Raw genomic sequence first — 14,188 nt, forward strand, 5'->3', positions numbered from 1 at the left:
TTCCAAAGTTTGCAGCTCTAGCTACTTTGCCACATCTAACCATTGTACTAGGTATTATACCCCCTTTCCTTTGACAGAAAGAAAAATGTGCAGTCACGTTCATGCAGCCAGCACTATACAGCTTACTTCCTTGGTCAGCAGCACTGGAAGCCACATGAAAGCAAATAGCAAAAAGACAATGACCCATCACTTGAATAAAAGACACACTTGAAGCCACATATATTTTGGCATCACCTCTTTACGCTTCTTGTTCCACTGGATGGCACTTGTATTGACAAATAGCTTCTGCCCTGATGGTGCTCCAGAATCAAAGTTCCCAACCTTCACATAGTAGATGGTCCCATCTGGCTTAAGCTGCCAGTTAATCACATCATACAAGGCTGGTGGGTCACCATTTACATCAAAGTACATCTCATCCCCCAGGCTGTTCTTGAAGTGCACATTCCTCAAGTAATGTAAGAGCTGGAATACAATAAAAACACATTTAGTGTGAATGGTAAATTTACCCTCTCAGTTGTAAAGCTGGTTGTTATAGCCCTTAATGTCAAAACTCCCTTATTGTTTTTATGCACGTTCTTCTACCAAATTGATTGTCCGTTCTGGCATGATGGGTTCTGACACCTTTTACTTGTGATTCTGGGGTTTCCTTCCATTTAGATATTGGTGGAAATTACAATCTTTTGCACAGTCTACCCCAAGGTTTCTGCTTGAAATCTTTTTGCTAAGTGTCTTTGTGAGCTTCCCACTTGCTAATCAGTGGTAAGGTGCATGTGTGCCACCTTTTAACATGATTATTTTGACATATTTAACTTACCTAAAATTCCCTTGTATATTTTACAAAGTGTATGCAGGCCATTAAGTTAAATGGCGCTAGTGGTCTTCAGCACCCATTGGGACTGCAGCCTTCATCGGTAGCCTGGCTCATACCGTTTTAAACTCCGAATCCAACCTGTCAATAAAAAAAAGCTTTTGACAGGCCTAAGCCCTTAGTTGAGACATTAATAAATCAACCTTAGAAATGCCTTTCTTCAAAGTACATGGTATTTAAAAGTAGGGGGCCTTATTTATGAGGGACTTGCGCCGCCGGTGCGTCACTTTTAACATGGGAAAAAGTGACGCACCGGTGGCGCAAGGCTTTCATAAATGAGGCCCAGGATATGTAAAAGTTACATTTTAAACATGTCCATAGAGGGAAAAGCCCTCAAAAGATATTTTCACTGAAGCTGGGTTGGCTGTTCCAAAAAAGCATTGGGATACATTATTAAATGTAATGATGTTGTCTTCAGCTAGGAAACAACAACAGTTTTCAATTTGTTTAGTCTTTTTAGAATAGTTATTACAAGCGCAAATCACTTGTGCAGTTGAATTTGTAACAAATATCTTAGGAAGGTTACTTTAGAAAGCTAGCATTTGCTTGCCTAAAGCCTTCGGATACTCATTTGCATGAACCCAACTGTCACACATGAGCAACATAGCTCTCTTGATGAGGTGTGAACTTGCTCCCAGAGCTAAAACAAAGGTTTTGGGTTTTGGGAAGTGCACCTTTTGCCAAAACAGCATGGCCTGTGAGCAGTGCTCAAGAACTTGATTAACTTGAAGAGGACTACCATGTCACAGGCAGTTTGGGCTAACACTTGAGACTGCCTTCTATTCTCTCCTCTCTACTTAGGCACCAATCCCAGAGGGAGGGGATCTGTCCTCGGGACTGGTTTAGAGCGCTCAGAGAGGAGGCACTAGTCATTTCCATGGCCACACCTCTGATTGGGCGCAAAAACACTGCACAGGTGAAGGAAGGTTCTGCCATCTTTGTTTTAGGTAATGAGGGGCACTGTGGCATTGCAGTAGGGCACACAGAAAAAGCTGCTGGGTAGGCTTATCTCTGCAGACATTTAATCTATTGATTAGGAAGTGGACAGAGGTTTCCTCCACGCACAGGCTGGTGCCAGGCATAAATGTGGTATCCCTAGTGCTCTCCGCCGAACACTTTCTCGACCCATGGAAGAAGACTGGACTTGCTGTCTGTGACCTGAAAAGAGCCTAGTAGACTGGACGAGGACAAAGATATTGACTCCAAGGGTCATAAGGCTGATCTCCGGTTAAAGCTACACGGACACAACAAGCTACAAGAGGCCTTTCCTGCAATTTCCCAGATGACCAGTTCCAACTATACCTGCCCTGAACTCTGCTCCTGGCCTCTGCTGTTGTGTTTTTGACGCCCAAGTGATGTCTCCAATGTCCGGTGTGGAAAAATCCTAACATGAGAAGCAAGGAAAGTACATGATTGGATCAAAAGTAAGCTGCTATTTCTGAGAATGAGCAGCAGCTCGTTTATAAAGGTGGGCTGTAAACGCTGCTCCGCCTGCAGATTTAGCAGCGGTTTTGCTATGCCACACTCCACTTGGAGCATGGAGTTCAGCAAAATCTCTGCCTACCGCAGAGTAGCATAGTTTTCCGTCGTCCGGCCACCCCTGCAAAGTGAAGCTCATTTGAGGAGCATAACACTGTCTGTGAGAGGTGTATAGCAGGGCCTTGAAGTGGATTTGAGGTGGAGACTGAAATCAAGGAGGTAAGGGTCTCTGCTGAAAGAAAGGTTGCTGTATTTTTTACATAGATAAACCCCCAAAACAGGGACTTAATGAAAAGTGCCCAGTGATGTACTGAGGAGCCCTTGTGATAATGCACACACTGCATCCCAGTGTCCACTGCCAGGCAGTGGCATAACTTAAGTTGAGGCCCCCCTCCTGCAAGATACATGGAGGAGGCCCGCTCTGGATTTAATCCAGAACTCTCTGGCCTCTGTACTGTGCCCTGGGGACCCCTGTAGCTCAGGGGCCTCCTGCACCGCGGGGGGCTGCGAGGGCCTGTGTTACGTTCCTGTTGCCAAGTGTGTACCTCAGGGCAAAGCCCCTGCCCAGAGCTTCAACTCAGCCCCTGTAGTGGAAGTGGCCTCCCTCAGGCAACACAACTACTCCTGCCCACTAGAAACTCCTTGAATCTCAGTGGCCTCATTCAGCACGGAGCAGAGACACATACCAGGTTTGTGGTTTCTCTTTCTCACTCATTTTATGATTTCCTTAATCTTTGGTTTCCGATTTAAAAGCGTCATAGCTGGCCTGTGAGTGCTCTTGGAGACCCATGGCAAGAATGCACTAGAGGGATAATCACCTCCTGCTGAGATGTGTGTGCTGCCTGTAGAACTGCCCCGGGATTTCGTCCTTTCACGGCTGATTAAAAGCAGCCTTCGTACCTTGATGAATGTTGGGTTACCTTTACTTAACTACAGTTACTTCATGCCATTCAAGATGCATTTTGCTCGTCCCTGTTGAATGGTGAAGTATTCATAGGCAGGCTGATCTCAGGAGTCACAGCACCTCATTGTTGGCGCACGTGTGTTGCAATTTAGTAATTCCAGCTTTCACATGCGTTCCATTACACATTTGGATCTTACGGCCTTGTCTATTTTCAGATACTCTGCAAGGAGGGTTAATAACAAAAACAGCAGAATAATATATTATCCGGAAATAATGGTATGTAAGTAGAAAACAAGAAAGCATTTTTTAGGTTAAAAAATAAATAGCGTTGACTTACAACAGCAGCCTCCAATTGTGTTTTGCCCTCTGTATTGCAGCCAAGACATTTATTAATGAGGGTACTTAGGGCCTCATTTATGAGAAATGACGCATCATTGCGTCATGATTGATGCGTCATATTTATAATATGACGCATCATGTCGCAAGGAGTTACAGATACATCAGTATTTCTGAAGGATCTGTCGGCGCAAAAGTGACGCAACTCCAGAAATTTGTACTTTCACATGGGCAAGTCCCATGTTATTAGTGCCTGCGTCAGTCTTACGCCTGCCATGAAGCAGGTGTTAGATTTTGACGCATTAGCGGCCAAGAAATGGCGCAGTGAAATCCTATAGATTTCACTGCGTCACTTCCATGACCCTTTCTTACGTCAATACGCCCCCCTTGCATACATTATACCTGGCGCAGGTATAATGTGGTGCAGGGGTTTACAAAGTAACGCATCTACCTAGATGCGTCACTTTGTAAATATGGCGCAACAAGGCGCATTTTTTACGCTACTGGTGCGTCAAGTGACGCACCGGCGGCGTAAAAGTGACGCACGGCCTCATTAATGAGGCCCCAAGTTTGAATCGTTTTGCTCTGTACCTGTGTGACAGTCATCATTTGTGAGGTATTTCTCAGATCAGCAATACTGCATAGTGCATAATGGTGTTGATTTGCATGTTTTTTTTAGCCCTGCCTCTAACTGCTGTCTTTGTACCTCTTAGCTTTGTCAGGGTCCTTGCATAGTTTATAGGCAAATGGGTTGCAGGGCTAGCTTCATTTTCATTGCGATTCTGTGCTCTATGTGCACTGCAGAGGCAGATATATGGCAGAGGCGACTACTCCGTTCTCTCGCAGAACTCCGTGGGATTTAACAGAGTTTCCTGGTAACTCAGCGGAATTCCGCAGAGTGAAACTCCATGAGCTTCGCCCAGGCCTTCTCTTTAACACCAGTAATCAGCATATATTTCAGGGTAATTTCTTTCCATTGCAGACCATTTAGGAAATTTTATTAGCACAAAACTGCGAGCAGCAGTTTATTTAATGTGGTCATGTGAAAATTCACTTAAAATATATTTTGAGTTGAATGTTTATTCAAGCAGATCAGTTTTTTATTTTTTATGTATTTTTTTTGTAATACGAGAAAACTGCTAAAGACAGCCGCGGTCTGTAGTGGGTGTACCTGCAGGGCGCTGACCAGGGGAGGGGCAGGGTAGGGGGTAGTAATCTATGGATTACGGAGTTTTACAGGTAAGTAAACATATAAATAATTAAACAAATTTTGCTGTGTGCACTGCATCGCATTTGGGGATGCAGTGCACGCAACGAAATTCGTTTTATTTATTTATCTGTTTACTTACCAGTGAAGCTCCGTAATCCATAGATTACTACCCCCCACCCTACCCCTCCCCTCCCCACGTCACCGCCCTGCAGGTACATGCACTACCGACCGTGGCTGGCTATAGAGACTAGGAGGCTTGTGTAAATAAAGTAGCAGGTTTTATAGACTCCCTTCTTCTGTTCTAATCTGAACGGGGTCATTTTAGATTTGGATTTTGGAGGGAAAGCATCACTATTTTTCTCTGCTGTAGCCACACCCTTGGGTTTTTTTACTTTTACTCAAGTAAATTGCAGAAAGAATATTGTTTGTGGGATGGCATGCAACACATGCATCATATTTGTGTGTTGTTGCATGCCAAGGGATTTTGGAATAGGGGCTCATGAGGGATTAACCCCTTAACTGTTGAGTCTTTCCTCTTCACCCCAGAGGTGAGACCTTTATAGCTATTTGGAGTAGTTTGTGCTTAGGTCCACTTAATTATTTTCCATATTTGGTATTCACCTCACATTTGCATTTTTTCCAACATCCTGGAAATTCTAAAGTTGCCCAGGGATTGTGGATTCCCCTGGAGGGGACCAAGAAAATAGGCATGATATACCTACATATTCAGGATATTGAGCGGCTAGCCTATGCTGCGAGGTGTGACCCGCCATGTGACACGGACCTGCAGAGTCATGCAGGACCTGGCTCTGGGTCACAGGGGTGAAAACAGCACAAGATGGTGAAAAATTATTGACAGACTGGACTCCCTGCTTGTGCCCACTGGGGAATAAGGCGAATATCTGACTCACAGCAAAATCCACATGGGGACACAACGGTTTGAGACTGCAAAGACCAGATGCCCTTGCGGCAAGAGAACACGCCCATCAGAGGCGGGACTATAATTTGAATGCAGGTGCTCTCACCGAGTTGCTGTTGCTGTCTTTGCTTGTTTGGCTCTTGAGCAAGGGAGTGATCCTGAAACAAGTTGAGCCTTGATAAATAAAAGCAGAGTCATCTTTGAGGCTGATGTTCCATTTGCGGTCTTCCTCACAGGGGCAACTCTTTTGTTGGATATATATATATATATATATATATATATATATATATATATATATATATATATATATATATATATATATATATATATATATATATATATATATATATATATATATATATATATATATATATATATAGCGAACACCTCTTCAGGTTGGCAAAAATAGATTTTATTTTCTCAAAGAACTTTCACAACACGTTTTGGCTGTCCTCGCGGTTGCTTCCGGCCGAAACGCATCTTGGCGTCAGGGTGGTAGCACAATAAAAACCACTGAAACTATTTGGGTCTGCACTTGCCCTTCTTCGTGCATACAGGGGATCAAGCGTGTCAATATATATATATATGTACACATATGCATTACCTACTGGCAGCCGCTAGTAGTTAGTTATAGTTAGAATGCTGTTTTCAAAGGAAGAGCATTTTTTTGTTTTGCCAGTGACTTTAGCGCCCTATGACAAATTTTCAAACTAGTATGATGCTCACTTCAGCTACTGTCTAGAAAGTGTTAGGGTGATTCATCAAGCGGTGGCTGGGAAGAAGCCTCAAAACACATTTTCCATTAGCAAATTCCCTTAGAGATTTTCGACACAGCTTCAGCATGAACTGCTGAACGGAATTATGCCAAGTTTGTTAGAAAGCGATCAGTTTGTGAATTGGTGTAAATCCATTCAGTAGTTTTTGAGATATTAAAAGAAATCCAAATATAGATATGTAAGGAGGCAAAGGCTTCAGTAAGCCTCCTGATCTCATGCTGGGATCTGATTGGCTGCCAATGCTTCAACAAGAAAGCGTTGGCAGCCATTGTGTGACTCAGCTTTAACCAAGTCCCTGAAACAACATTAAAAAACATTAAAAGTGGTCAGGGTAGGAAGACCTTAACAAAAAAGCATTTTTTTCACCGGGAATTACGCTGGATCCATGATTCCCACTGAAAAATATAGAAAAGTTTGGGCGCCTGCACTTCTCAACTGTTTAGCCCCAGGTGGGCATGACCAAGGAGTATGCAGGATTAAAAAAAAGAAGGGGCACATGGGGCCCGCTCCTGAGGGCCCCCCTCCTGAGGCTCTTTTAAGCCATTGGGACAACCACCTCCCCAGGGTTTTTGTAGTATAATGGAGAGGGCCGTGTGGACCTCCGTCCATGGGCTCTCTCAAGCCTCAGGGCTACCACCTCCGCTGGGCTACGTATTACATTTAGAGGTGGGTCATATGAACTGCCATTCTGGGGTGGGTTAAAGTCCCAGGCACTAATACCTCCCCAGGGCTAAATTAAAAGTAATGGGGGGCTGTGCAGAACACCCTGGGCTATGGGGCCATCACCTCCATGGGGCCTATAATATAACCAAAACAGGAAGGGTGGATACAAGGCACCCCTTCCGGGCCACATACAGTCCCGGGGATCACCACCTCCCTGGGGCGGGCCCATGTAGATCAAGGGATGTAGGTCCTGTGGCCCCACTCCTGGAGCCATATATGGCCCTGGAGACTACTACCCCTATGGCTGGCTTCTGCTATGTCCTAGGATGCCCACCCCCAGAACATAGCTGTTTGCTCTGAACTGACTTTGACAGATCGCTCTAAGTCAGAGAAAACACAAACTTCACTCTCAGCAAGTCAGAGCTGTGAAACTGCTGCCACTTGCTGAGATCAGAGTATTTGTTTCCCACTGTCAAGCGGGAAGGGAAACAGAAGAAAGGATTGTCCTCACAGAGAGAGATCTGCATGTTTTGCAGCTGCCTGTTTTTGAGAACAATGCTGGCTTCCTCAGGAGGCCGGGGGCCGGCTCCGATTGTAGTCCCAGGGAAAAAGTGGAGGAAGAAGAAGAATTAATGTCAGCAATGAGCAGAAAGAGGTAGAATATAGGTCTGCAAAGATTATAAAGAAGCAATATAAAGGTGAGAAACTAGCAAAAAGAGGCAGAATTGAGGTCGGAATGAGGAGAAAAAGGCAGAATGAAAGTCAGATAGAAGCAGAAATAAGCAGAATATAGGTAGGCAATAAACAGAAAGAGGCCAAATAAAGGTCAGCAATGAGCAGAAAGAGGCAAAATAAAGGTGATAAACAAGCAGAAAGAGACAAAACAAAAGTGAGAAATGAGCAGAAAGAGGCTAAATAATGGTCCTAAATGAGCAAAAGAGACAGAATAACGATCAGCAATGAGCAGAAAGGGGCAGAATAAAGGTGTGAAATGAGCGGAAAGAGGCAAAATAAGGGTGAGAAATAAGCAGAAAAAGGCAGAATAAAGGTCATCAATGAGCAGAAAGAGACATGACAAAGGTGAGAAACAAGCAGGAAGTGCCGGAATAGAGGTCATAAACAAACAGAAAGAGGCAGAAAAAAAGATCAAAAATGAGCAGCAAGAGGCAAAATGAAGGACAGAAATGAGCAGCAAGAGGCAAAATAGAGATTAGAAACAGCAGAAAAAGGAAAAAATAAAGTCAGAAACATGTAGAAAGACGCAAAATAGAGATCAAAAATGAGGAGAAAGAGGTCAAATAAAGTTCATAAATAAGCAGAAAGATGAAAAAGAGTAATAAGAAATGAGCAGAAAGAGGCAAAAAGGTGAGAATCTAGCATAAGGAGAACGAGGCAAAATAGAGCTCTAAAACGAGCAGGACTGGCAAAATAAAGCTCAGAAACTAGCAGAAAGAGGGAAAACAGAGCTCAGAAATGAGAAGGAAGAAGAAAAATAAAGGCCAGACATGAGCATAAAGAGGCTAAATAAAAGGCATAAATTAGCATAAAGAGAAAAGATAATGGTCACAAACAAGCATAAAGAGGTAAATGAAATGTTAGAAACAAGCAGAAAGAGGCACAATGCATGTCAGAAACAAGCAGAAAGACGAACTATAAAGGTCAGAAGTGAGCAGAAAATGAGCAGGTACTCATGCACCTTCTCACGGAACTACTCATCACGGAACAACTCAGACACTCTCACATCCATTCACAGACCCATGCACTCATGCATTCACTTACAGACAAACTCGGGCATGAACACCCATTCACAGACATGGCCAGACACTTATACAACCACTTACAGAATCACTCATATTCTCTATCCCACCTTCTCAGAGACTCACGTACCAACTCACATACCGCTCAGAGCTTCACACACCCACTCACAGACCCACTCAGACACTCTCAAAGGTCAGGGAAGATATAGTTAGGAAATAGATTTTTTTTTTAAACATCAAAATTCACTGAAAAACTAAAGGTTACAACAACGTTTAATAGTTAGGCTCTGATTTCACTTGTTTAAAACCAGTGATATTCAGCAGTTATAGTTACCTGAGCTAACTATAACGTATGCACTGCAATGCACTGCTCATGACCTAACATAATACATCACTTATAACATGGTCAGTGACATAACTCATGACATCTCAAATGACATCAATGATGACATCATCCACAGAACCACTCATGCAACAACTCACACCACCATGCAACTTCTTATACTCCAACTCACACACCCAAACAACTACTCACATAGCCATTTACAAACCCATACAAGTAGGCACACAACCACTCACTTATTCATAGTCACTCACTTACCCACCCACTCACTCATAAAGCCTGATCATATAACCAGTCACTTACTGATACAGCCACTCACACAACTACACACTCACCCACACAGGTAGTGGCACACCCATTTATTCACCTATACAGCCACTCACATACACACTCACTTACCCACACAGCCTCTCAGCAGAATCCCTCACTTACCCACAAAACCACTCACTCAACCACACAACCAATTTCATGCCCATTCACACATCCAAACAACCACTCACACAGCCAGTCACTCTCCCATACACCCAATCCCACAGACATTCACTGCTCCATACAACCACTCACATATCAACTCACTTAACTAAACACTCATTCAAACAGCCATTCACTCAACCATACACCCACGTACACACCCAGTCACTCACTCATACAGCCATTCAGATACACAAACACCCATATAGGCACTGACACAGCCACTCATCCACCCATACAGCAACTCACACAGCCACTCATTCACCCACCCATACAGCCATGGACACACTCACTCACTCACAAATACAGCCACTCACACAGCCACTGTGTCACCCACTCAGCTACTCAGACACCCACTTCTATACTCATACAGCCATTCACACATCCACTCACATACCTGTACCATCACTCAGATACCCACAGTCACACAGCAACTTACACTAACTATGTTAAAAAAAGGAATCACTCAGTAGAACACAAAGTGTACTAATTTAACATTTGTGGTACCTTAGTATATTTGTTTAACACACAAAAACATCTCAAAAAGACTCACAGTCACTGGATGATGTCATCAGATGTGGCCAGGCCTTGTGTCCAACTCCTCTAAGGCCGGCAACCCAAGGCTGTGTGCAATGTGGCGTTGGCCACAGAGCCTGGAGTATGACAGGCCCTGTGGCAGCCAACACCATGCTGCGCATGGCCTTTCACACTAAAACTTAAAAAGTGGGCCTATTTGCTTTATCAATGAGTGAGCATATCAAATGATGTAAAGCACATCTATCATCTTTCTCCAAAAATGAACAACATTTTAAATCAAATATTTATTCTGATAATTTAATAATAATGCAATGTTCAATAATAATGATTTTGATAAAAATATTTAATAAACTTTTGATAAAAAAAGAAATCAACATATCTGTGAGTCTTTCTTTTAACATTTATGATCGCATTTGGTGGGCTGGACAATGTTAAAAGAAAATCACAGACTTTTTTTATTTTCAAATAAACCCAACATGTCTCTGAGTCTTTCTTATAACATGTTCAGCCCACAATATGCAATCATAAAAAAAACGAAAAGAGTTTCACACTCCAGCTGAAGAACATAGAGATCGAATTCTGAGTGTTTAAAAAAATTGTAAATTCCCCTGGAGTCATGGATTTAACACCTTCAGCGCGGCGCGAATTTTCGCGCTGTGCTGCAGGTTCTAAAAAACGGGTGTGGTCATGACTTAACGGTTCCGTCATCAGCACAGCTCAACCGACGCTGATGACGGAACCGTTCCGTCATAAGCATCGAAGGGGTTAATGACCCTGGAGACATACCATGTTACTTTGGAGTTTTTGGGGGGCTGCTTCAATTCCTGCAGCAGCCCACAACATTAAACTGCAGGCAGTTGAAACGAGTCATGGTAGCCCTCTTATAAAATAACTTCAAAATAACTCCGTAGTGTTGGAATCCTTTGTGGATTATGTGAGAAGTGAGGATTGATCGAGTATTTTTGTGGAGATTGCTGACTCCACCACAACTCAACACACCTTTCATTCTAGCTTTCTGACAAGTTTGGGGGAATACCAATCAGTCATGATATATGAATCACTTTATCCCAGTTTTCCTATGGAAAGTGCATGGGGAAAACACATTTTGGGACCTCCCTCACTTTTTCTCAGCCCCCCACTTGATGGATCACTCCAAAACTTTACATGTGAAATTAGCTATGATGGAAATAATGCCTTCAGAAAACTAATATCTATATCAAATGTAATCATTTTAAACAAAATCTACCCAGCCTTGCCATCTCAGCACCAAGCAAGTTGAGGAGGTCCTCCCCCAAGTCAATTGGGTCAGGCGTGCATCAACTGCCCCTGGGTCTGGGAAACCAAGGTGTGGTGGTACATGCTGCACCACACGTTTCTTCTACGCTGCTTGTGCGCTGCCAATGTGTACTCCTTTCTGGGCCTGTTGCCTTCTGCTACATGAGTGGATGTTGGCGCTGTCCAAAACAAATGAGCACTGTCACCTCCACCTCATAAAAAATATGGTGGGGTGTTAACCCCTTGCACTGCAGTTGACAACAGGGTGTCCGATAGTGCATTCAGTGCTGTCTGCATTTGTCCTTTGATATGGATAACTAAGGGAAAAGGGAAAATATTGCAAAAATAGACAAGCGAGGAACAAAAAATGAAAAGTTAGCACACAGGACAGGCATAATGTAATAAAAAGTGAAAATAAAGTTGACAAAAGTGAAACAGATAAAAATGGGTTTGGTGAAGGTAGTTGGGCTTAAGAACAGTGATACGTTCCATAGTGTGGCAGGAGCAGGCTTAATTGAATAAAATGGCTACATGATTATATAATAGGTCTTGTACTTCTGCAGTATTTTCTTTGAATTCGAAATACATCCCTAGTATCATTTTTCAATATGAAGACCCAGAGATGTAATTTTGCTTATTTGTTTTTCAATTTTACTTAATTACACAAATGCAATTTTTGGAAATCTCTCACACAGTGTTAATTTAATTACATTAAGTTGCATTCAAATAATTAAATGAGAGAGTACACGGTGGTTGCAGCTAGTATCAGGTTTTAACGTTAAAGTTATTCTTTGTAGACCAGATTGCGTAAGTAAAGGTTTTTGAATTTAAATGTAGTTTAATACTTAACAACTGTTGGGATTAGGGTTAGATTTAATATTTGCATGATAGTTGTTCAATTAGTCGAATTTCATCAAAATGTGTTTATTTAATAATAGCAGCCCGTCCCGACGTTGTCCGGGCATGCTGTAGCCGACGCCACTGTACCTTAACATGCTCCAGCCACGAACGTGTTTTTCCGGTGTTCGCTCCATCCCCGAACGTGTTTGGCCGTTCCAGCGTGTTTGGCCGCTCCAGCCTACGCCCCTGCAATATGCGAACATGTGTGTTCGCTCCATCCCCAAATGTGTTTGGCCGCTCCAGCCTACGCCACTTAGACGGACAACATCGCGTCAATGTCCAACGCCCACAACAATGCTAAAGGACACACCCACTCATATTGGAATGCTAGTCCCACACAGAACGCTTCTCTTTTGCCGAATCCCACAACGCACAAGCCCACAACGGATTACTTTTCACAAAACGTTCTTTTCCCCTTCTAAGGTATATGTTGGACTGCTGTATAGCCTATGACCATCTACTGATACTGTAGTTTGCAATGCTGTATTGGGTGATCCGATTGGTGCTGTAGTTCTTGAGCTTACCCGCCTCAAAGGTTTGGGCTCCCTCTTTATTATATTAGTATAGATGGCAAATATACATTTTACGGGTGATAGTTTGGAAAACATGATTTGATTACATTCAATGCACTAGATTACATACATTTTATATATAAAATGTTCATATTCATCAAATCACACAGTCAAAGCTAGCAATTGGGTAAGGGTGCATTATTTGATTCAATTACATTTTGTTTAATTGACGATAATTTAACATACTAATATATAGGATGCATAGATTTAGGTTTAGAAATGCATAGAGGCATTAGTGTACAGAATAAAGGCAAAACAAAGAGATGATGTTCTCGCAATGGGGGGTTACGTTTAAAGTAGACAAACAAGGTAATATGACAAGTGGGAAGGGTAGGGGCGGTAGTGTTAGGTATTTGCTATAACAGCTATCTCTATTTCCATCAGAAGTGTGTTTTACTTTGTTGAGTAAACAGAATTTTAAAGCTTTTACCTTACAGCTTACAGTATAAATACAAATGCAGAGCTTTATTTAGAGCATGACTGTTAGACAGCTGTATCACAGGAACTGTATCACAGGAGCTGCAGAACTAATGTCTTTGCACACAGCCAATTCAAGATGTTGCACTTTTTGCTTTTGCGGTTGTTAGCAGCTGATTCTGCCACTCCTGACTCACTCAAACTTACTCCATTTCAATGCACCCTCTTCAGCTTACTTCCCCTGGGACTTCACATTATGAGTCTCCCTGTCCCTTTGTTTATCTACCACTGTCACCTCCCCTTCTTACTATCAATCAATCAATCAATCAAAGCATTTATATAGCGCACTACTCACCCGGAGGGTCTCAAGGCGCTAGGGGAGGGGGGGGTCCGCTACTGCTCGAACAGCCAGGTCTTGAGCTGCTTCCTGAAGGCGAGGTGGTCCTGGGTCAGGCGGAGGTGGGTTGGGAGGGAGTTCCAGGTCTTGGCGGCCAGGTAGGAGAAGGACCTTCCCCCTCTGGTGGCTCTTCGGAAGCGGGGGACGGTGGCGAGGGCGTGGCCGGTCGATCGAAGCTGGCATGTGGGAGCGTAGAAGTTGAGGCGGCTGTTGAGGTATCCTGGGCCTTGGTTGTGTAGGGCTTTGTGTGCGTGGGTGAGGAGACGGAAGGTGATTCTCTTGTTGACCGGGAGCCAGTGCAGGTCTCTCAGGTGTCCGGAGATGTGGCTGCGACGGGGGATGTCCAGGATGAGTCATGCTGAGG

The 14,188-nt window shown here is 43.3% G+C and overlaps 1 protein-coding gene across 1 annotated transcript in view; it reads right to left on the bottom strand.

Annotated features, from left to right (window-relative positions):
* Positions 1 to 14,188, bottom strand: part of LOC144797956 (vomeronasal type-2 receptor 26-like) — a 29,125-nt gene that overhangs the window by 9,479 nt on the left and 5,458 nt on the right. The window contains exon 3 of the mRNA XM_078668761.1: positions 235 to 466. Coding sequence (XP_078524887.1) covers positions 235 to 466 — 232 coding nt within the window. The remainder of the gene's footprint in view (positions 1 to 234; positions 467 to 14,188) is intronic.

The sequence above is a fragment of the Lissotriton helveticus genome, chromosome 12 (assembly GCF_964261635.1).
Source record: "Lissotriton helveticus chromosome 12, aLisHel1.1, whole genome shotgun sequence".
NCBI classification, from domain to species: domain Eukaryota; kingdom Metazoa; phylum Chordata; class Amphibia; order Caudata; family Salamandridae; genus Lissotriton; species Lissotriton helveticus.